The 23,494-nt window shown below is 44.8% G+C and overlaps 1 protein-coding gene across 1 annotated transcript in view; it reads right to left on the reverse strand.

The window, feature by feature from the left end:
* Positions 1 to 23,060, reverse strand: part of PITPNA (phosphatidylinositol transfer protein alpha) — an 81,887-nt gene extending 58,827 nt beyond the window's left edge. Inside the window, exons 1-2 of the mRNA XM_044283870.1 lie at positions 22,940 to 23,060; positions 17,810 to 17,840 (exon numbers count right to left, since the gene is read on the reverse strand). Of these exons, the coding sequence (XP_044139805.1) occupies positions 17,810 to 17,840; positions 22,940 to 22,959 (51 nt within the window). The 5' untranslated portion in view covers positions 22,960 to 23,060. The remainder of the gene's footprint in view (positions 1 to 17,809; positions 17,841 to 22,939) is intronic.
* Between the last annotated feature and the right edge of the window lie 434 nt (positions 23,061 to 23,494).

Raw genomic sequence — 23,494 nt, forward strand, 5'->3', positions numbered from 1 at the left:
ATGTGTGTCCATCGCACCACTACAAGCCGTACTCTCCAGTGGGGCTAGGGAGAAAGGCCGTTGCTTAGGGGGGGTTTTCTGGGGGTAGAATATTGAAGGTCTATCCTCAGGATAGGTCATCGATATCTGATCGATGAGGGTCTGACTTCCGGCACCTCTGCGGATCAGCTGTTTGAAGTGGTCACAGAGCTCGTGTCAGTGCTGCTGACTCTTCCTAGATCGGTCACGAGGCCTAGGTGCACCTCAGTCCTTTTCAAGTAAATAGGGCAGAGCTGCAGTACCAAGCACAGCCACTATGCAATGTGCGGCGCTATGCTGTGAGGAGGCCGCAGTATTCACTGGAGCATCGCAGCCTCTTCAAACAGGTGATCATTTGTGGTGAAGAGTGTCGGATCCTTCAACAATCTGATACTGACTAAGGATAGGCCATCAATATTCTATTCACAAAATACCTCTTTAAAAGGGAATCTGTCCCCAGGAAATTCACAGTTAGGCCTCTCTCGCATGATTAGTAATTGGTCAGCAGTTTCCACCAGTATTTGTAAGCCAAAACCAGGACTGGAACCTACAGAGAAAAAGTATCATGGAAAGCTGTATGCCTTTATGTGTTTTGGCTTGATGAAAAATACTGATCAAATACTGAAAGTGGCTTCAAACCAAGCACAAAGCCAGGAAGGGCTAGCTCAGCTGGATGTAATGATAGCTTCCACTTAGCAGTTAAAGGGGTTGTGTCACTTCAGCAAGTGGCATTTATCGTGTAGACATTAATACAAGGCACTGACTAATGTATTGTGATTGTCCATATTGCCTCCTTTGCTGGCTGGATTCATTTTTGCACCACATTATACACTGCTCGTTTCCATGGTTACAGACCACCCTGCAATCCATCAGCGGTGGCCGTGCTTGCACACTATAGGAAAATGTGCCGGCCTCTCTGGTGGCCTGGACTATGGGAGCGCACATAGGCTAGTGTGCAAGCACGACCCCCCCTTCCCCCGATGGATTGCAGGGGCAGTCGTAACCACGGAAACGAGGAGTGTATAATGTGATGGAAAAATGAATCCAGCCAGCAAAGTAAGCAATATGGACAATCACAATTCATTGGGAAGCGCCTTGTATTAGCTTTCTCTACATGATAAATGCTATTTTGCTAAAGTGACACAACCCCTTTAAGTGCACACAGGGTGGTCCCAAGGCACTCCATGTACCATAGCTGCTCCTGCCTTCTTTGCAAGCCCCACCCTTTCCTTCTTTGATTTACAGGGCCAGGAAAGAAGACTATACAGGACCCTCTCAATCAAGAACCTAAGAAAACACACTGTGGCAGACTCCAACATATGGAAGAAGGTCCTATGGTCAGATGAGACCAAGAGTAAATGCACAGGATCAGGATTGCGTGTGGAAAATTCCACATCGTAGGTCATGTACAGTACAGACCAAAAGTTTGGACACACCTTCTCATTCAAAGAGTTTTCTTTATTTTTGTCACTATAAAAATTGTAGATTCACACTGAAAGCATCAAAACTATGAATTAACACATGTGGAATTATATACATAACAAAAAAGTGTGAAACAACTGAAAATATGTCATATTCTAGGTCAGGGATCAGCAACCTCCGGCACTCCAGATGTTCTGAAACTACAACTCCCAGAATGCTCTATTAACTTCTATGTAAGTTGTCAGAGCAGCCGACCATGTTTGCATGCTGGGAGTTGTAGTTTCACAGCAGCTGGAGTGCCGAAGGTTGCTGATCCCTGTTCTAGGTTCTTCAAAGTAGCCACCTTTTGCTTTGATTACACACTCTTGATGAGCTTCAAGAGGTAGTCACCTGAAATGGTCTTCACTTCACAGGTGTGCCCTGTCAGGTTTATTAAGTGGGATTTCTTGCCTTATAAATGGAGTTGGGACCATCAGTTGCGTTGTGGAGAAGTCAGGTGGATACACAGCTGATAGTCCTACTGAATAGACTGTTAGAATTTGTATTATGGCAAGAAAAAAGCAGCTAAGTAAAGAAAAACGAGTGGCCATCATTACTTTAAGAAATGAAGGTCAGTCAGTCCGAAAAATTGGGAAAACTTTGAAAGTGTCCCCAAGTGCAGTCACAAAAACCATCAAGCGCTACAAAGAAACTGGCTCACATGTGGACCGCCCCAGGAAAGGAAGACCAAGAGTCACCTCTGCTGCGGAGGATAAGTTCATCCGAGTCACCAGCCTCAGAAATCGCAGGTTAACAGCAGCTCAGATTAGAGACCAGGTCAATGCCACACAGAGTTCTAGCAGCAGACACATCTCTAGAACAACTGTTAAGAGGAGACTGTGTGAATCAGGCCTTCATGGTAGAATATCTGCTAGGAAACCACTGCTATGGACAGGCAACAAGCAGAAGAGACTTGTTTGGGCTAAAGAACACAAGGAATGGACATTAGACCAGTGGAAATCTGTGCTCTGGTCTGATGAGTCCAAATTTGAGATCTTTGGTTCCAACCACCTTGTCTTTGTTCGACGCAGAAAAGGTGAACGGATGGACTCTACATGCCTGGTTCCCACCGTGAAGCAAGGAGGAGGATGTGTGATGGTGTGGGGGTGCTTTGCTGGTGATACTGTTGGGGATTTATTCAAAATTGAAGGCATACTGAACCAGCATGGCTACCACAGCATCTTGCAGCGGCATGCTATTCCATCCAGTTTGCGTTTAGTTGGACCATCATTTATTTTTCAACAGGACAGTGACCCCAAACACACCTCCAGGTTGTGTAAGGGCTATTTGACCATGAAGGAGAGTGATGGGGTGCTGCGCCAGATGACCTGGCCTCCACAGTCACCGGACCTGAAACCAATCGAGATGGTTTGGGGTGAGCTGGACCGCAGAGTGAAGGCAAAAGGGCCAACAACCGCTAAGCATCTCTGGGAACTCCTTCAAGACTGTTGGAAGACCATTTCAGGTGACTACCTCTTGAAGCTCATCAGGAGAATGCCAAGAGTGTGCAAAGCAGTAATCAAAGCAAAAGGTGGCTACTTTGAAGAACCTAGAATATGACATTTTCAGTTGTTTCACACTTTTTTGTTATGTATATAATTCCACATGTGTTAATTCATAGTTGTGATGCCTTCAGTGTGAATCTACAATTTTCATAGTCATGAAAATAAAGAAAACTCTTTGAATGAGAAGGTGTGTCCAAACTTTTGGTCTGTATTGTATATTGTATTCTATGAGAATTTGAAATTCTCATACACACAATGCAGATTTTTTTTCGTCCAGATTTTAAAATCCGCAACATGTCAATTTATTTAATTTTTACTGGCTGGATTTTCTCCATTCACTTCAATGGGGAGAGGAAAATCCGCACCAATTGATGCAGATAGACCACACGGATTTCCCTGCACATAAATCCTGCATTTACCCCAAAAGTGAATTTTCTGGCAATCATGGGAAATGCTACGTGTCGCGCAGTACCACCACATACCATCACCCCATGAATACCAGTCCCACATTGAAGCTTGGTGGTGTGGCTGAGACTGGAAAACTGGCCACGACTGAAGAAAAGATGATCACAGGGCAACGACTTCAAAGTTTTGTTTTTTCTTTTTTAGGGTGGGGTGCTAGCAAAATAGCACGTTTTCTTCCCTCCCCCAATACACAAAAAAAAGAAGAAAAAAAACCCTGTGCTACTATAAATACAAAAGGAAGCTCCTCACAAGTGTAGCCAAATGAGAAACAAAGTTCCACACGATTTCAGAAGTCTTCCCAAGCAAGTTGTCCAAATTTATTTCAACAGCTAAATATTTTCCCAAACAGAAATTAACACATTTTGCCCTGGCTTTTATAATGTTAACATTGGCTCCGAACACTTTGTGAATGATGGTAAACAAGGGTTTCCATTATACGACTAGAATTTTCTTAATTGTGCATTTGCATTTTCTAATAACTATAGCAGAGAAGTCTCCTAACTATTAGGGTCCTGCTACACGTCGCGGTCGTGTTGCGTTTTTGTATGGCAAAAAAACTCTCAAAAATGCATGCGGTTTTTGCAACCACCTTAAAAGGCTATGTACACCTTTGGCTACATGCACACGAACGTTGTTTGTTTCCATGTCCGTTCTGTTTTGTTTTTTTGCAGATCGGATGCGGACACATTCATTTCAGAGGGTCCGCAAAAAATGCAGACAGCACACCGTGTGCTGTGCGCATCAGTATGTCCGTTCGGTAGCCCCGCCAAAAAATAAAAATAAAAAGATTCTTGTCTGTTTTAGGCATTGTTACAATCGATCCACAAAAAATAAATAAAAAAATAAACGGATGGCATACGGATGTGCAGACTGCAAAACACATATGGTTGTGTGCATGTAGCCTTTGCAGGCAATTTTTGTTTATGATTACATTTTACTAATTTTTGGCTTAAAATCATATTTTTAATTGGCCTTTATTAAAAAGCCGTTCTGTCGCGAAGAGTTAACTGTTTTTCGAGCTGTGTGACTGGTACATTCACTTTCACTTTGTGCCCAATAAACCTTATTTCTAAACGACTGAAAGGTCATAAACACTTATTTAAAGGGAACCTGTCACCGGGATTTTGTGTATAGAGCTGAGGACATGAGTTGCTAGATGACCGCTAGCACATCCGCAATACCCAGTCCCCATAGCTCTGTGTGCTTTTATTGTGTATAAAAACCAATTTGATACATATGCAAATTAACCTGAGATGAGTCCTGTTCCTGACTCATCTCAGGTTAATTTGCATATGTATTAAATCGTTTTTTTTACACAATAAAAGCACACTGAGCTATGGGGACTGGGTATTGCGGATGTGCTAGCGGTCATCTAGCAACTCATGTCCTCAGCTCTATACACAAAATCCCAGTGACAGGTTCCCTTTAAGCCACATTCTTAGGCCTCATGCACAGGACCATTGTGTGTTTTGCGTAACGGCACGGACAGCCATTACTATAACTGCCTATTCTTCTCCGCAAAACAGACAAGAATAGGACAGGTTATATATTTTTTGCGGACCACAGAACGGAGCAACGGATGCGGACAGCACACGGAGTGCTATCCGCATATTTTGCAGCCCCCTTGAAGTGAATGGGTCCGCATCCAAGCCCCAAAAACTGCAACTCTGATGCGGACCAAAACAACGTACGTGTGCATGAGGCCTTATCCGTAAGATAAGAACTGAGAGTTTATAAGGTCAGAGAGCAGATATAATGAGCCCGTCAGCTCCCTGTCTGACAGAAAAGAGAGAAAATCCAGAGGCTGCTACTAGAGCATCTCAGTTATGTACTGAAAAAAGGGCTCCATATTTTTAATAAAGACCAAGTGAAAACTAGAGTTACCTTAATGTAATTTAAGTCTGCTCCCACTTTGCTGGAAGAAAACAAATACGCTGTTGCAAAAACTGCATGCATTTTTTTGTGTGTTTTTAGTTTTTTTAGCATGCTTAACTATTTTGGAAGTGCCATAGAAGTGAATGGCGAGCGCACCATGCATGCATGGTCACCTCCCCATTCACCACAATGGCACAGTTTGGAATAGCTGAGCACTTGGCTCAGCTCTCATAGCAGGGAAAGAAGGGTGGCCGCGCTTGCGTGGTGCACTTTCCTTCAGTTCTGGGGCCGTTCCGAGCTTACACCGATGGCATACCCTAGCAATATGCCATCAATGTCTGAGATAAGACAACCCCTCTAAGTGACAAGACAGACATGTAATAGATACAACATGCCCTGTACCATGATTTCAGTCATTCTCCTGCCCCAAGTAATGTCCTCCTGTCCATCTGTCAATCAAATGACATCACTTCCTGCCTTAGTGACCACAGTCTCTCGAACAGACCAAACTGTGTCATTCAATTAAAGGGGTTTTACTATGATTAATGTAAAAAATAAAAATCATCATATAGTATATGAAAATCTCTTTCTGGCAAAGCTAGAACCAGCCCTGTACCTCACATGGATCCAGAGATCTCCCCATTAATTGCTCCAATTGCTCTGCTAGATTTATTTAAAAAATAGCAGCTCAGGGGTGTGTCCTTTCTTCGAAGGCATGTTCTTTCTGCTGCCACTCTCTCCATATAACAGGTCAGGTTGCGGGGCCTCTCAGGGGTGTGTCCTTTCTTCTTCAGCTCTCTCCCTGTAACCGTCACAGCTTCTAACAGTAGATATGGCTGGTGGTAGTTCCAAGGATGGAACAGAGCATGTGCATCCACCTTAGACTACCTTCACACTAGCGTTTTCCCTTTCCGCTATTGAGATCAGTCATAGGATCTCAATAGTGGAGGAAAACGCTTCAGTTTTGTCCTCATTCATTCTCAAGGGGGACAAATCTGAACTGAACGAAACGGAGTGCACCAGAATGCCTTCCGTTCGGCTGCGTCCCCATGGTGGACAAAATAACGCTGCAAGAAGCGTTCTTCTGTCCGCAATGTGGTGCGGAGCAAGACGGATTTTCTCGGACACAATAGAAAACGCCCCCCATTGACTTTCAACTGAGTTCATGATGGCTATTTCAGAGATAATACAACTGGATCCGTTCATAACGGATGCAGACGGTTGTATTATCAGAACGGAAGCGTTTTTGCTGATCCATGACGGATCCAGCAAAAACGCTAGTGTGAATGTTGCCTACGTGAGGTGGATAGAGAAATAAGGATAAGAACAAACAGCAGGTGGCGCTATACAGATGCAATTAATTGACTAACTCTGTGGCTATGCTAAATGCTACTAAACTTAATTACATGCAATTTCAAAAGTATTCAGATCCAGGTCCTGGTTTGAAAAATGAAAATATTTTATGCGGGACATCCCTTTTAAGCCTTATTCACACATCAGTGAATCACAGATAAGTTCTGTCTGTGTTCTCTACAGACAGCACACGTATCCATTTAATGTAACGTGTGTATTCACACATCCGTGGTTCTTGCACGGAAGTGTCACGGATGTAGTAGGGGAGAACACCAAAAGACAAGAAGGAAGGGGAAAGACACTAGGCCTCACCGATAGGGAAGGAAAGGGTCACCACCTATAAAACCCTGCTCCTGGCCCTTACTCCTATCCATATGGGCACCTCTCGAGGGTAGAGATGCCCATACACAGGAATCTAGAAAACCCTGGTGACCCTCAGATGCCCTAAAGGTAATTCCTTCCCTGGTGAAGGAACCAGTGTCTCTCTGAGGACTAGTAGACAACCAGGGGGTGGGAAATACAAAACACAACAAGCAGAACACTTAACTTCTGAGGATGATGGATAAACAGGACTTCAACAAGAACCACACTCCAGCTCTTCCAAAACCAAATTAAGCTGTCCAGAGCAAGGAGTGATGGGTAAAGTCAGACTAAATAGGGACAGGTAAAGGTCACATGATCCACACCTGAACAGGAGGTGTGGACATACCAGCAACACACAGACAAAGTGAAACCAAAAGAGGCTGTCAGATCCCTCATGTGCAGTCAGTCTTTCAGACCTTCTAACACCTGTCATGTTTACGGATCCATCACGCCTATTATAGTCTATAGGTATGTGAAATACACAGACGCCACACGGATGCTATCCATGTTTCACAGGCCATTTAAAAGAGATGCTCTGAAAACTGTACATGGTAACTGTAATGTCTGTGCTTGATATATGAACCATCTGCAAAACTGCCTCAGTAAAAGTACAAAGAACTTGCACAAAAATCCTGCCTCCTTATTGTACCACGCTGCCACCTGGCATTGCCAGCCTGACCGCAACACCTGTGCCTTGCGCATACAAAACCACTTACACAAAGGGCACCTCCACTACCATCAGACAGGAGGCCCCTAATTACCAGTGTGGCCAGAGGGAAGAAAGGGTGCGCCCAGTGAGCTCCGGAGTGAGGGCTGCCACCGAGTACAACTACTCCGATCCCAGCTGTTAACCCTTTAATCATGCCATGGTCCATACCCCCTGCAATCAGGTCACTGGGTCTCTTAGTGAGCCAATCGAGGATGGGGGAGTGATCTGCAGTCAGTCCTGAGGATCAGTTAGGTAGCTGTTAGGGCACATAGGCGTATGCTAATAAATAAAGTCAGAAAATAGTAATCCCATAGTAGGATTTAAAAAAAATATATATATATTTTTTTTATAAATAATGTAATATAAAATTAAAAAATCCCCTACCAAAAAAACAACAACAAATATTTAGTGTAAAATACAGTTTGTTGTGCAAATATTAAATAAACATTAGGTATCCATGTGACCATAATAACCTGAAGTTATCAGGTTGTTTTGTGTGAAACCTGAACATCATAAAAAATAAAAATGAAATACCTAAATAGCTTTTTTTTTTATATATTTATATATTACAGAGTAATTTTGGGCAAAAATGGCAAATAAATAATATTAATATTTTTCCTGCATAAAACAAGGGCTCATGAAACGCAGAGAGGAAAAAGTGAAAAAAGATTTGTGTCGTTCTTATGGTCTTTTCATTAAATGGTTCAAGGTGTTTTCCAGGACTATCCTCGGGATAGGTCATCAGTATTTGATCAGCACCCTGCCGATCAGCTCTTCCTAGGCCAGTCACGTTCAATCAGCAGTCCCATGGCCTTGGTGCAGCTCAATCCAAAGTGAATGGGCCCGAACCGCAATATCAAGCTCAGCGCTGATCGGTGAGGATGCCAGGAGTCGGACCCCTACCAATCAGATATTGCTGACCTACTCTGAGGATAGATCATCAATATTCTCCACCAGGAAAACAACTTTAACTTTACTGGACTCATAGGGATATGGATAACAAAATGGGTTATTTAAGGCAAGACATTATAATGATTAGTTTTTTTCATTTCTTTAAGTTAACAAAACCACAGAAGAGTCGAAGATAAGGAAAAGTACTTAAATATCTGAGTGCATTACATGTGCATTATTTTATGTTATTTTTGTTACTATATTTTGAACCTAAAACTGCTTATAAGCAAAATATAAATCAGTACACAAAGCAGCGATTGGCCGCAACAACATATTACTGGCTGCAGCCTGGGCAGAGGACGGAGGGGCAGCACTGGATCGGAGGGCCCAGAGAATGCGAGTGTAAGAGCGTTCATTATTTCATCAGTTTCGGCAAATAAAAATAACATGGACAACGCCTTTAAGAAGTTAGGCGACACTGCTGTGCGTCATGCAGAGTCTGAGTATGGGGCCTGAAGTACACAGGGATTCTAGCTTTGGTATTTGATTTGCTATGTCATGCACCTCACCCTGGGGCTCTGCACTTCGTATTACACAGTGTAGCAGTTTTGTGCAAAGAGCTCCTATAATAAACAGATTTACCATTTACAGCCCTCAATAAAAAGCATACATCCAGTGAGGCCAATACTGCAGTAGCAGCCATAGCGTCTCAGGGGGACCCGGGCCAGCTGGCACCCAACATACTGATACTAACCAGAATTAGGATATTATGTGGGTGGCTCTGGACAATGTAAGATTCAGCAAGTGAAGAAGACTAATGTATGACAACCCAACCCAAAGAAAGTTGTCTAGAGAACTGAAAAGATGGCTTTATGTTAAAAAAAAAAAAAAACATAAGGGGTGGTCTGTTGTGGGGTCTGATCATTTAGACATTTGGGGGTCTGGTCATTTAAGAGGTCTGGTCTGGGGGTCTGGTCATTTAAGAGGTCTGGTCTGGGGGTCTGGTCATTTAAGAGGTCTGGTCTGGGGGTCTGATCATTTAAGAGGTCTGGTCTGGGGGTCTGATCATTTAAGAGGTCTGGTCTGGGGGTCTGATCATTTAAGAGGTCTGGTCTGGGGGTCTGATCATTTAAGAGGTCTGGTCTGGGGGTCTGATCATTTAAGAGGTCTGGTCTGGGGGTCTGATCATTTAAGAGGTCTGGTCTGGGGGTCTGATCATATAAGAGGTCTGGTCTGGGGGTCTGATCATTTAAGAGGTCTGGTCTGGGGGTCTGATCATTTAAGAGGTCTGGTCTGGGGGTCTGATCATTTAAGAGGTCTGGTCTGGGGGTCTGATCATTTAAGAGGTCTGGTCTGGGGGTCTGATCATTAAGCGGTCTGGTCTGGGGGTCTGATCATTTAAGAGGTCTGGTCTGGGGGTCTGATCATTAAGCGGTCTGGTCTGGGGGTCTGATCATTAAGCGGTCTGGTCTAGGGGTCTGATCATTAAGAGGTCTGGTCTGGGGGTCTGATCATTAAGAGGTCTGGTCTGGGGGTCTGATCATTTAAGAGGTCTGGTCTGGGGGTCTGATCATTTAAGAGGTCTGGTCTGGGGGTCTGATCATTTAAGAGGTCTGGTCTGGGGGTCTGATCATTAAGCGGTCTGGTCTGGGGGTCTGATCATTAAGCGGTCTGGTCTAGGGGTCTGATCATTAAGAGGTCTGGTCTGGGGGTCTGATCATTAAGAGGTCTGGTCTGGGGGTCTGATCATTTAAGACGTTTGGTCTGGGATCTGGTCATTTAGGAGACTGACCTGGATGGGATGTCTAATCATTTCATTTAAGGGTCTGGGTTCATGATCTTGGTCTAGGGGTCTGATCATTTAGGAGACCGGTCTTAATGGAGTTTGTCTAACTTTTCAGTGAGAATCTGCATGTGTATTGGGGAGGGGTCATATATATATATAATTCTGTACATGATTGAGAGTCATATCACCAAGTGTCTTAGTAAATAAAAGACGGCCACGTAGCAATTTCGGCCGCGGCACTGCTAGAATTTTTCCAATTTGTGTGATGCGGTTGCAGAAAACATACGACCCTATTAATTCATTTGGCTGCCAAAATTGCCATGAAGCTGTACCCTTAACATGTATGATCAGGATGTGAACAGCTTCCAATCATAGCTCTCAGCCCATGCACAGTCTTACATTACCAGATAGGGGTGCCACGCAGATAACAATGTATGGGTTGCGTGTTTTCCCTATTTAAAGCAAATTTGCATTAAAAAATTAATAAAATCATCTGTATCCCAGAAAAAAAAACGTGAATAGGTCTCCACTCTATTATTTGTCTGGAGTCACCATCAAGGCGTCACGTATTGTGAATCAGAGAGAAAATAAAAATTCCTCATAATAACAGGATCTTTTATGGCGACAATCTCACAGCTTAAGACGAAATTAATCAGCTTCAACAGCGCGGCGGAGGGAAGGACTTATAGTGTTAAATAACACTCATGGTGAATAACCATTTTGTACTTTTGGACTTTGCAGCTTTGTATTAGTCACTGGGTATGTGCTCCGAGATACCAAGGAGGCTAATTACGGAGAGCTATTAAATGAGGTTTCAGAAACATTTCTCGCACAGGCATCGCCCATCTCCAGGGCTGCCCTGAGGATCAGAGGGACACAGCGCTAGAACCACAACTTCATAAAATATAAAGGAACGCTGGAGCAAAACGAAAAAAAGGTCTGGACGCAGAAGATATTTATCGGGAGCCGATGAAGTATTGTAGGGTTACAGGATACTGACCAAACAGACCAACGCTGGGACATTTTTGTATCAGATGCACTAGCAATTCTCTGACCAAAAGTCATCAAAAGAACAAAAAAGAAATCTGTCCAAGTTAAACATTCAATATTTTAAAAATGTACCTGCGCACGGGTACGGATTGGGAAAAAATTTGCACCCAGATTCTCATGCGGATTTCTGGGCACTTCTGCACCAAATCTGAACCAGAAACCGCATATCTCTTTGTTGCGGATTTGATGCAGATTTTCCGCAGATCTCACCCTTGTATTGCAGCAGATTTCTAAAAAAAAGAAAAATGTACATGAGATAGATCTAATCTCATACACTTTGCTAGCACTGTATTATGCTGCGTTTTTTTTTTGGGTAAGAAAATCCATGCTGAAAAATGACGCATGCAACCCGAAACGTGCGAAGTTATCCTAAAGGGGTTTTCCAGGATTTACAAACTGATGACCTAACCTCAGGATAGGTCATCAATCTGGTGGGGGACTGATATCAGTTTTTGGAAGGGGCCGCAGCGCTCAGAGCCTCTTCCTTCGCCCGGGGAAGTCATGTCCGTCTGTTACATGTCGTTTCTTGGCGCCACACAAACCTCATCACAGCCTCCCATTGAAATAAATTGGAGGCAGATTCCGCGCAGCTGGTGGCAGTTTTGTGGCATGAAATCAACATCGCAATTTCGTCATCAAAAGGCACCATGTGAACAGGGCCTCAGTGGTGTGGAGTGCAGCTGTTACTCTGAAAAGGCTTGTGCATAGCTTTAACTCAAAGAGCATCTATCACTAGGACAGACCACTTTTTAATAGGACCTGCCAGTCACCTCTCCTGGTAACTACTGGCATTCCCCATGTAATAATTCTGAAGCGTCTTTTCTTATGACTATGTTCTGCCATTATTCCTGCTAGAAGTTTATGAATTAATTAGCAAAGTCTGCAATGAAGGTCCAGATAGGTGTTACCAGTTGTGGGGTGTGTCCCTGCACAGTCTGACACTATACAATCAGTGCTCTCTGTATTGAGTTGCTTCACAGCCCCTCCCCTATGCTCTGAGTGACAGATGTAGCGTCCAACTAGCAGACCACTACAGCCACCACTCAGAGCAGAGGGGAGTTGCTCAACACAGAGAGCAGTGAACCCTTTACAGTGAAGCTCCGCCTCCAGGAGCTGAATCTGGCAGAATAAAACTTCATATTCATACTACTCCTGATAATAAAAGCTGATTGTCCTGCTCTCCCTAGCCTCTAACTAGTGCTGTAAAAAGTTTAGCATGATCAAAACTGCTGATAGACTCCCTTTAAATAAAATGATATTCTTTGTGGTCTAATCACTTTAAAGTCCTTTTCACATAAGAGAATAAGTTTGTACATATCCAATACTAGACACAAGATGGATTGCTGCTAACCTACTTTACAGAAATAATACAAGTCCAACAGCAAACTTGGTTATGAGTGGTCAGAGAAAGATTACCATGGACGAGGCTTCTCTTTACCGCCTGCCATACAACTGATCGCTGTGACGCCTTTAACAAACAGTACCCATGGCTAATCAATGATTTACAATTCCTCTGCACACTTCATGCTTCACTGGACCTTTGTTATGGAACCTCCTGTCTTCCTACATGAAGAATGCAGGACACGGAGCACCATGGAGCAAAAGACCTGTATTTACAGGAAACATCAGAGCGTTGGATGTAAGTGCTGGGTGTGACCACCGGCAGACGGGTAAGGGTTTACTCACTAGAGAGTTCAATGACTGGTAGTCACAGAGATAAAGAACAGAAAAGATAGATTTTTCATTCTCGACGACTCTACTTCTTGAAAATATTAAAGGGGCTCTCCCACGAAAAATATTCAGCAGTTTTGAAAACTTGATTGGAATATTTTTGCTGTCATTTCATGTACTTAAAGGGGTTGTCTCATCATGGACAATGGGGGCATATAGCTAAGATATGCCCCCATTGTCTTATAGGTGCGGGTCTCACCGCTGGGACCCGCACCTATATCGAGAACGGAGCCCCGCAAATGAAGGAGGGCGCACTGCGCATGCGCAGCCACCCTTTATTCATTTTCTATGGGGCCGGCGAAAAATAGCCGAGCCGCTCCCATTCACTTCTATGGGAAGCCGGCTTGGTGGTGGCCGGACCGGAGTCCTCCAGCCGCCACCTTACGGGACTCTGTTCTCGATATACAGTACAGACCAAAAGTTTGGACACACCTTCTCATTCAAAGAGTTTTCTTTATTTTCATGACTATGAAAATTGTAGATTCACACTGAAGGCATCAAAACTATGAATTAACACATGTGGAATTATATACATAACAAAAAAGTGTGAAACACTTCTTCAAAGTAGCCACCTTTTGCTTTGATTACTGCTTTGGCAGGGCTGTGGAGTCGGAGTCGGAGTCGGAGTCGAGGAGTCGGAGTCAATTTTGGGTACCTGGAGTCGGAGTCGGAGTCGGCAAAAAATGAACCGACTCCGACTCCGACTCCTACTAAATTTAAATTGGAATAAAAAAAAAAAAAAGCAAGTTTAAATGTCCGAATTCATAAACAGTTATAATTAATGACTTCTCTACTGTAAGAATAAAGGCCAATGCATGCCTCATGTAACCGCAAAACAAACGCGTTCAGTGATGTGAAGAAGCATGCTTTTCATATGCTTCACTATATGGCACGCAATGCACAATTTGGAGTGGCAATACATATACTTTCCATTGTGTTGTGTTCTGATGTTACAGGGAACACAATGCCCATGGTTTACCTAGCCTCTCACTGATAAGGGATTAAGTAAATATGTGTTTTGCAGGACTAGAGACACTTGTATAAGTGAAGGGAATGGAGGGTCAATAGTTCAAGACTGAAGCTGTAAACCATTGGAAAAACTGCTGTCATTCAGCTAAGGCCCCATGCACACGGCCGTGTTTCACAGCCGTGTGCGGGCCGTGGAACCGCGGCCTGGATCCCTCCTGAGAGCAGGAGCGCACGGCGTCACTGGTTGCTATGACGCCGTGCGCTCCCTGCTGCCGGCACAGTACAGTAATACACTGGTACGATCTATACCAGTGTATTACTGTACTGTGCCGGCAGCAGGGAGCGCACGGCGTCATAGCAACCAGTGACGCCGTGCGCTCCTGCTCTCAGGAGGGATCCAGGCCGCGGTTCCACGGCCCGCACACGGCCGTGTGCATGGGGCCTAAGGCTATAAAACGTGTAAACTCAGAATGTTATCTTAAACTTTAAACATGACTATGGGATTATTCTAGGGAAATCATGTTTTAAAATAAATGTCCCTTCCTGGATCCTCCCACTGCCCTATCTTCAGCAGAAGATCAGCACACAAAGGAGAAGGTAGCAGCTTCTGCCCAACTACCTCTCTGTGCTAGAAGAGCTTAGAAGAACTTCTTTCTTTCCTTCAAGGAATGTATAAAATACATTTGCATATTAAATACAGAGGAGTCGGAGTCGGGGAGTCGGAGTCGGAAGTACAAAATACTGAGGAGTCGGAGTCGGAGTCGGAGCATTTATCTACCGACTCCACAGCCCTGCTTTGCACACTCTTTGCATTCTCTTGATGAGCTTCAAGAGGTAGTCACCTGAAATGGTTTTCACTTCACAGATGTGCCCTGTCAGGTTTAATAAGTGGGATTTCTTGCCTTATAAATGGGGTTGGGACCATCAGTTGTGTTGTGGAGAAGTCAGGTGGATACACAGCTGATAGTCCTACTGAATAGACTGTTAGAATTTGTATTATGGCAAGAAAAAAGCAGCTAAGTAAAGAAAAACGAGTGGCCATCATTACTTTAAGAAATAAAGGTCAGTCAGTCCGAAAAATTGGGAAAACTTTGAAAGTGTCCCCAAGTGCAGTCACAAAAACCATCAAGCGCTACAAAGAAACTGGCTCACATGCGGACCGCCCCAGGAAAGGAAGACCAAGAGTCACCTCTGCTGCGGAGGATAAGTTCATCCGAGTCACCAGCCTCAGAAATCGCAGGTTAACAGCAGCTCAGATTAGAGACCAGGTCAATGCCACACAGAGTTCTAGCAGCAGACACATCTCTAGGACAACTGTTAAGAGGAGACTGTGTGAATCAGGCCTTCATGGTAGAATATCTGCTAGGAAACCACTGCTAAGGACAGGCAACAAGCAGAAGACTTGTTTGGGCTAAAGAACACAAGGAATGGACATTAGACCAGTGGAAATCTGTGCTCTGGTCTGATGAGTCCAAATTTGAGATCTTTGGTTCCAACCACCGTGTCTTTGAGCGACGCAGAAAAGGTGAACGGATGGACTCTACATGCCTGGTTCCCACCGTGAAGCATGGAGGAGGAGGTGTGATGGTGTGGGGGTGCTTTGCTGGTGACACTGTTGGGGATTTATTCAAAATTGAAGGCATACTGAACCAGCATGGCTACTACAGCATCTTGCAGCGGCATGCTATTCCATCCGGTTTGCGTTTAGTTGGACCATCATTTATTTTTCAACAGGACAATGACCCCAAACACACCTCCAGGCTGTGTAAGGGCTATTTGACCATGAAGGAGAGTGATGGGGTGCTGCGCCAGATGACCTGGCCTCCACAGTCACCGGACCTGAAACCAATCGAGATGGTTTGGGGTGAGCTGGACCGCAGAGTGAAGGCAAAAGGGCCAACAAGTGCTAAGCATCTCTGGGAACTCCTTCAAGACTGTTGGAAGACCATTTCAGGTGACTACCTCTTGAAGCTCATCAAGAGAATGCCAAGAGTGTGCAAAGCAGTAATCAAAGCAAAAGGTGGTTACTTTGAAGAACCTAGAATATGACATATTTTCAGTTGTTTCACACTTTTTTGTTATGTATATAATTCCACATGTGTTAATTCATAGTTTTGATGCCTTCAGTGTGAATCTACCATTTTCATAGTCACGAAAATCAAGAAAACTCTTTGAATGAGAAGGTGTGTCCAAACTTTTGGTCTGTACTGTAGGTGGTACCCGCACGTACAAGACAATAGGAGCATATCCTAGCGATATGCCCCCATTGTCCATGATGAGACAACCCCTTTAAAGGGCATAGGTCAGCAGATTTTGTACCTATGACACTGGCTGACCTGTTACATGTGCACTTGGCAGCTGAAGACATCATGTTCATATGTGCCTGCACTGCTGAGAAATATGATGTTTTAATATCTGCAAATGAGCCTCTAGGAGCAATGGGGGTGTTACTGTTACACCTAGAGGCTCTGCTCTCTCTCCAACTGCCGCACCCTTTGCACTTTGAGTGAAAGAAGCAGGTGTGATGATGTTTTCGCTGCCTGGCCCTTTCAATCAAAGTGCAGAGGCTGCGGCTGTTTCAGAGAGAGCTGAGCCTACAGGTGTAATGGTAACTCCCCTGTTGCTCCTAGAGGCTCATTTGCATATATTAAAACATCATATTTCTCAGCAATGCGGACACATATGAACATGGGACCAACACAGATGCCTTCAGCTACCAAGCGCACATGTAACAGGTCAGCCAGGTACAAATCTGCTGATAGATGACCTTTGAAAATTTAGTATAGCCACTAAGCTACTGAATAAAATGTATGTGTATAGCGCCACCTGCTGTTTGTTCTCTTTCCTTTTTCTTTGTCCACCTTGCTCAGTTCCATCCTTCAACTGCCTCCTGAGCTGCGATAGGGAGAAAGCAGCAGCAGAAAGGAAATGCCCCCCTGAGAAAGGACACGTCCCATGAGCTGCCAGCCTGAAGACTATCTAGCAGAGCAATGAATGGGGAGATCTCTGGATCCATGGGGGGGGGGGGGGGACAGGGCTGGTGCTAAGTACTATATGTCTGATTTTCATTTTTACATCAATCATGGGATTGCCCTTTTAAGTCCAGCAGAAATCTCGCAAAATGAGCCTGGGGTTAAACCTCCCGAGGGTCACCTCCATTTCTAAGCCTGCTGCACACGACCGTATCCATTTTGCAGTTTGCAAATCATGAATCTGCAAAATACGGATGCGGTCTGTATGCAGCCCGCATTTTTAACGGGCCCCAATGCAGAAATTCCTATTCTTGGCCAAAAACGGACAAGAATGAGACATGTTCTGTAATCTGCAGCACAGCCGCATAAATGCGGACAGCACACAGCTGACAGCCATGAGCTGGCCCCATTTTTTGCAGCCCCATAGAAATAAATAAGTCCGCATTTGATTAGTAAAAAATGCGGATCGGTTGAGGGCTGAATATACGGTCGTTTGCATGAGGCCTTAAACTGAAGATCAGGGCTCAGTTTTGCCCACGTCCCATCGTAACCAGACTGAGCCGGGCAACCCACACCACTTCACTTGGCGTTACACATGTACTAGCACGGACAGGGCAGAGGGATTTTTTTACGTTAGTAATTTAGTAGGAGACGTTCTTACCTCCTCCACGGAAACAGGCAACACAACTCGGCTGGAAAAAAAAATGAGATAAACGTATGAAAAAGTGCAGCGGCAGCAGAAGTTGATTTTTGCTAACTAAGGTCAAGGAAATCTATTTTGATAGGTTACAGAAAGTTCTGTCCCAACCCTTTTCCTCTAAAATAACAAAAAGGTGCGACCACGGAAGGAAGTAATTCACACACTGCAACTTTGTTTCAGGATAACAAATCTATTGAATATTTTAGAAAAAAAAAAAAAAATGCATTTAGAGGGAATCTCTCGGCATTTCTGAAATACGTCCTAAAAAATAATGCTGGAGCGTCTTTTCTTAGAGCCCTGCTCTATGCCATTCCTCTGCTATTCCTCCTGTCAAAGAACAAATAAACTCATAGAAATGTATGATCACTGCCCCCTCCACAAGAGCCTGAACAGAGCAGCGGTCACGCCGCCTCTCCATCCAATGTCTATGGGGCCTACAGAAACAGTCTTTTGTGTGATTAGCGGGGGTTCCAACGGTGGGGCCCCCAGCGATCACACGTTCATCACCTATCCTAGGAGATAAAGGTTTATCATGGGATACCCCCGTTGATGGCACCAATGGCAGATAACCACACAATAGCATACTCATCACGACGTGTCTTATTGATCGGTGACACACGGCGCACAATGATATGCAGTACTTTCCTCTAATCAATAACCAGTTCTCAGAAAACTCAAGGTAACCTTGATCTCGCCAATTCTTCTTCCAAATGTTCATCGTTCTACAATAGGAGGCCTGTCACCTTATTCCGTGTGAATTAAAGGGGTTCCCCTCCTATAACGGAGCAGGAGAACGGAAAGGCTGGACTGTGATGTGAACTCAGCCACAGTCGGGGACGGGGAGTCTAATTGTTTGTCAACAAAGAACAATGAAAAGCAACTTTATAATGTTGTGTATTTTACTTCGATCGATACATTGTAGCAAACAGGGCAAGAGATTTGTGCTCACGATTAGTGCTGAGCGAACTTCTGCTTTCAAGTTCGGCGTACAAGGTTCAGGTTATCTAAGAATACTGTTATGGATTCCGCTACCATGGACCATATCTTATGGTCCGTGATAGCGGAATCCATAATGGAATTCTTAGATAACCCGAACTTTCTACGCCGAACTTGAAAACAGACGTTCACTCAGCACTAATGGTGATGATGTATTTAGCTCACATAGTCTGGACGCAATAATAGCAAACCCTCAGCTGTGTGGGAAAAAAAAAAAAACAAGTCTATAGGAGGTTTCAGCCTCCGGTTTCATTTCCTGATGGCAAATAAAGCTTGAAAATGAGAAATGGAAGTAAAGTATATAAGAAAGCCATTAGTGTTAAAGTGGTACTCCCATCTCAGACACTGGTGGTATATCGCTAGGATATGCCATCAATGTCAGATAGGAGGGGGTCCCTCCTATCTGAAGAATGGGTCCCCCGGAGTGAAGGAGAGCGCACTGAGAAAGCGCAGCCAACCTCCATTCACCAATATGGGAGTTTTAAAAAACAGCCGAGCGTGCTCACTCACTCACATTCTCTCTGAACTCCCATAGCAGTGGAGCTCTCTGTGCATGCGCTGCAGGCTCTCCTTCAGGGGGCCCCATACTGGAGACAGAAGGACCCACACCTGTCTGATGGTACTTTCACACTAGCGGTTTTCTTTTCCGGTGTTGAGTTCCGTCACAGGGGCTCTATACCAGAAAAGAACTGATGAGTTTTATCCCCATGCATTCTGAATGGAGAGAAATTTGTTCAGGATGAATCAGGATGTCTTCAGTTCAGTCTTTTCAGGACGGAGATAATACCGCAGCATGCTACGGTTTTATCTCCGGCCCAAAAAACTGAACACTTGCCTGAATGCTTTTTCCATAGGAATGTATTAGTGTCGGATCTGGCATTCAAAATACCAAAATGCCGGACCCATCCTACCGGTCTGCGCATGCACAGACTGAAATAAAATGTGAAAAAGATAAATGCCGGATCCGTTTTTCCGGATGATACTGGAAGACGGATCCGGCATTTCAATGCATTTGTAAGACTGATCAGGATCCTGATCAGTCTTACAAATTCCATCAGTTGGCATACGTTTTGACAGATCCGGCAGGCAGTTCCGGCGACAAATTCCTCTGCCGCGAGTGTGAAAGTAGCCTGACACTGATGGCATATTGTAGCAATATATCATCAATGTATCAGATGGGCCAACCCTTTTAATGTCAAAAACCCACATAATCACCATCGCTAATTTCAGATGAGCGTGTCCGCTGTGGAAAACATACGCCGTGTGGAAGCGTGATCTCCCGTTATGGACACTGCGCCTTCACAGGACCACATTATATTCATTTATCATGCTGTGTATCTCTGACGGCATTATGTCAGTTCAATTCAGTAGATGTCAGGTTGGGCAGGGTCACACTGCATTAGAAATCATTATTTCATACATATGACCGTATTTTCCCACATGCACACAGCCGGGATCCGCAAATTGCGGAACCACAAAAAAAAAAAAAAAAACAATACGGTTGTGTGCACGGAGCCTAATGCTGTGTGATCGTGCAAAAGGAGAAGTGTCCATAAGGGCTCATGTATGTATTTAGCGGTCTGCAGAAAATACGGATGATGTCCGCGTGCATTCCGTATTTTGTGGAACGGAACAACTGGCCCCTAATAGAACAGTCCTATCCATGTCCATTATGCAGACAATAATAGGACATGTTCAATTTTTTTGTGGAACAGACCTGTGGACATACGGAAACGAAATGTACACGGAGTAACTTCAGGTTTTTTTGCGGACCCATTATAATGAAGGGTTCTGCAAAAAAAAAAAAAAAAGGAATGGACACGGATAGAAAATACGGTTCGTTTGCATGAGCCCTAACAGGAAATCCCTAGCTCCAAGCAGTACCAGAGTACCAAAGGATCCACAGGTGGGCCCAAACTCTGATACCATAGTGGGCCCTAAAGGTCCTGAGAAAAATACAGACATCTGGAGGTGGCTTTGGAGACAAAAACAAAAGCCAATAGTAGCTACAGTGTTTTATTAAATAAAAACCTATTAGACTTTATAGATGTTATGGGGCTGAGCCCTAAGAATCATTTTCTCTGGTGGGCCCCAAGAACCCCACCCGACCCTGGCCCCAAGTAATCTTCCACAGCTTCAGAAGAGGCTGTCTACTGGTGGACATCATAGGCCCTGTTAAAGCATGGCTCAATTACATCAAGTGGGCCCCAAGAACCCCACCCGACCCTGGCCCCAAGTAATCTTCCACAGCTTCAGAAGAGGCTGTCTACTGGTGGACATCATAGGCCCCGTTAAAGCATGGCTCAATTACATCAGAACCTAACCCATCAGGAAACAATCCTTGGGTTTACTAAGGGTGCTGTTGGGGTATAAGCCCTCTGTTCTAGGGGCCAAGGGGACAACAAAAAGCCACTCTGCCTTGATGAGGGTATATGGACACCTGGCTAGGCAGTCAACTGAAGAAGAACCCAGCCTAGACTTTGGTCTTACCCAACCTACTACTAGCACATCACTGCTGGCTTCTAGTCTTTGCAATCAGTTTTATATTATAATCAGATCATCGTATATTATTTTAGAATAAATTCTAATTAGGACAAGTGATTTTTGTACAACCTCCAGGTGTAATAAGTACAGCTCAGCAGGGTGTGTGCCCAACAGCGACCCAATGCCAAGTTAGGCCTCTATTAATTAAACAATGGCAACGCCTGCACACAATGAATGGGCTACGTCGTACTGTAGAGGATTTCATGTTCTCTGCTGTCAGATACAAGCTAACTGCAAGTCTTGAGAAACTGAGCCGTGCCAAGTTCTATATGTCACCTACACAGTCACCCACTAGTATCTGCCAAGGACAATTCTCCTCTATTACCTATAGAAAAATATAGAGGCACAGCTATACATGGCACCATCACCTGGCACTCAGGTGTCTGACAAAGCTGGGTGACAGCACCTAGAGGGGTTACAATGGCCACCGCCAGGCAGAAGGGTGGAAAAGAAAATGAAGCAGCTCAGTAGATCCGTGAACACCTTGAGACAAGACAAGGAACGGAAGACCCCCTGTACAGAATGCAGCAGGGACCCTACAGGTGATGGATAGCACCGTATGGCCTGTCACCTGTAGACTCCGCTGCTATCCCTACACAGCCTGACATAGAACATGTATCTTGTATGACACATGGTGACCGATTCTAGACGTTACATGGGAAATAGACAGGTACGTACACACAGGACACCTATATCACCAAGAAACTGAATGTGAGTCACAACATGACAGCCCCAGGGAGTGTCAGGCGTCGGGGTAAATCCCGCAACCACAGAGGTGTCACATCCACTACAGGTGGATAGACGGGTCCTAAACAGGTTGAGCAGCCTACAGGTACGATCCTGTGTCCACAGTACATAGAACGTATAGCACTCCACATACACATGCTATACAGTAATGTGCCCGTACTCATGTATACATCTACGTGCAAGTATCCCCCAGCGCTTATCTATAGGCCCCTATGCTATGTACATACATCCTCAGCTCTGATCTATAGGCTACCATGCTATGTACATACATCCTCAGCTCTGATCTATAGGCTCCCATACTATGTACATACATCCTCAGTCTGATCCATAGGCTCCCATACTATGTATATACATCCTCAGTCTGATCTATAGGATCCCATACTATGTACATACATCCTCAGTCTGATCTATAGGATCCCATACTATGTACATACATCCTTGACTCTGATCTATAGGCTCCCATACTATGTACATACATCCTCAGCTCTGATCCATAGGCTCCTGTGCTATGTATATACATCCTCAGTCTGCCCTATAGGCTCCCGTGCTATGTACATACATCCTCAGTCTGCCCTATAGGCTCCCATACTATGTATATACATCCCCAGTCTGACCTATAGGCTCCCATACTATGCATATACATCCTCAGATCTGATCTATATGATCCCATACTATGTATATACATCTGTCACCTGTATGTCACCTCTCCATCCCAAAGCCCAGCTCCACACATCCTGCCAGCTTCGCCTGCTCTTCCTCCCCCAGGACAGCACGTTCCCATCCAGCCCCCATCCCGCCACTTACAACTCTTTTACCAGCACCATGGCCGCTCCTTGCGCCTCCCGATCTTCTCCTCCGCTGATCCCGGCCCCGAGTGAAGGTTACCGGCCACTTCCTACTCCGCACCGCGCTGGGGGCGGGGCGTTGCTGCAGCAACTACTACGTCACGGGGGTGGTCAAAAATGGTGCGCGATGAGACAAGGGCGCGTTACCTGAAGACCCGCCCCCAGCCAGGAACATCTGGATCATTGGCGGAACCTTCCTGTCGCTTGGTGGCAGCTACAGGAAGCCGAGAGGCTCAGATGTCTAGAACGCGCTCTGTGATATGCCGGTGTTCCAGGTGCAGACTCCCCGGGGATACCCCAGCTGGCAGTATACACTGTGGAGACCCGCACAGGCAGCCTTCATGTACTGTGCAGCATCTCCACTGGGGCTCACAGTTCCAGGCCTCCCAAGTGTCCCTCTTCTGGAGGGACAGTCCTTCTTTTTGACCCAAGTACCTCGATCCCTCTAAAATGTCCCTCTTTTTGACCTGGGGAATTAAAGGGAACCTGTCCCCTAAAAAACGCCTCCCAAACC

The sequence above is a fragment of the Bufo gargarizans genome, chromosome 3, assembly GCF_014858855.1.
Source record: "Bufo gargarizans isolate SCDJY-AF-19 chromosome 3, ASM1485885v1, whole genome shotgun sequence".
In the NCBI taxonomy this organism is placed as follows: Eukaryota; Metazoa; Chordata; class Amphibia; order Anura; family Bufonidae; genus Bufo; species Bufo gargarizans.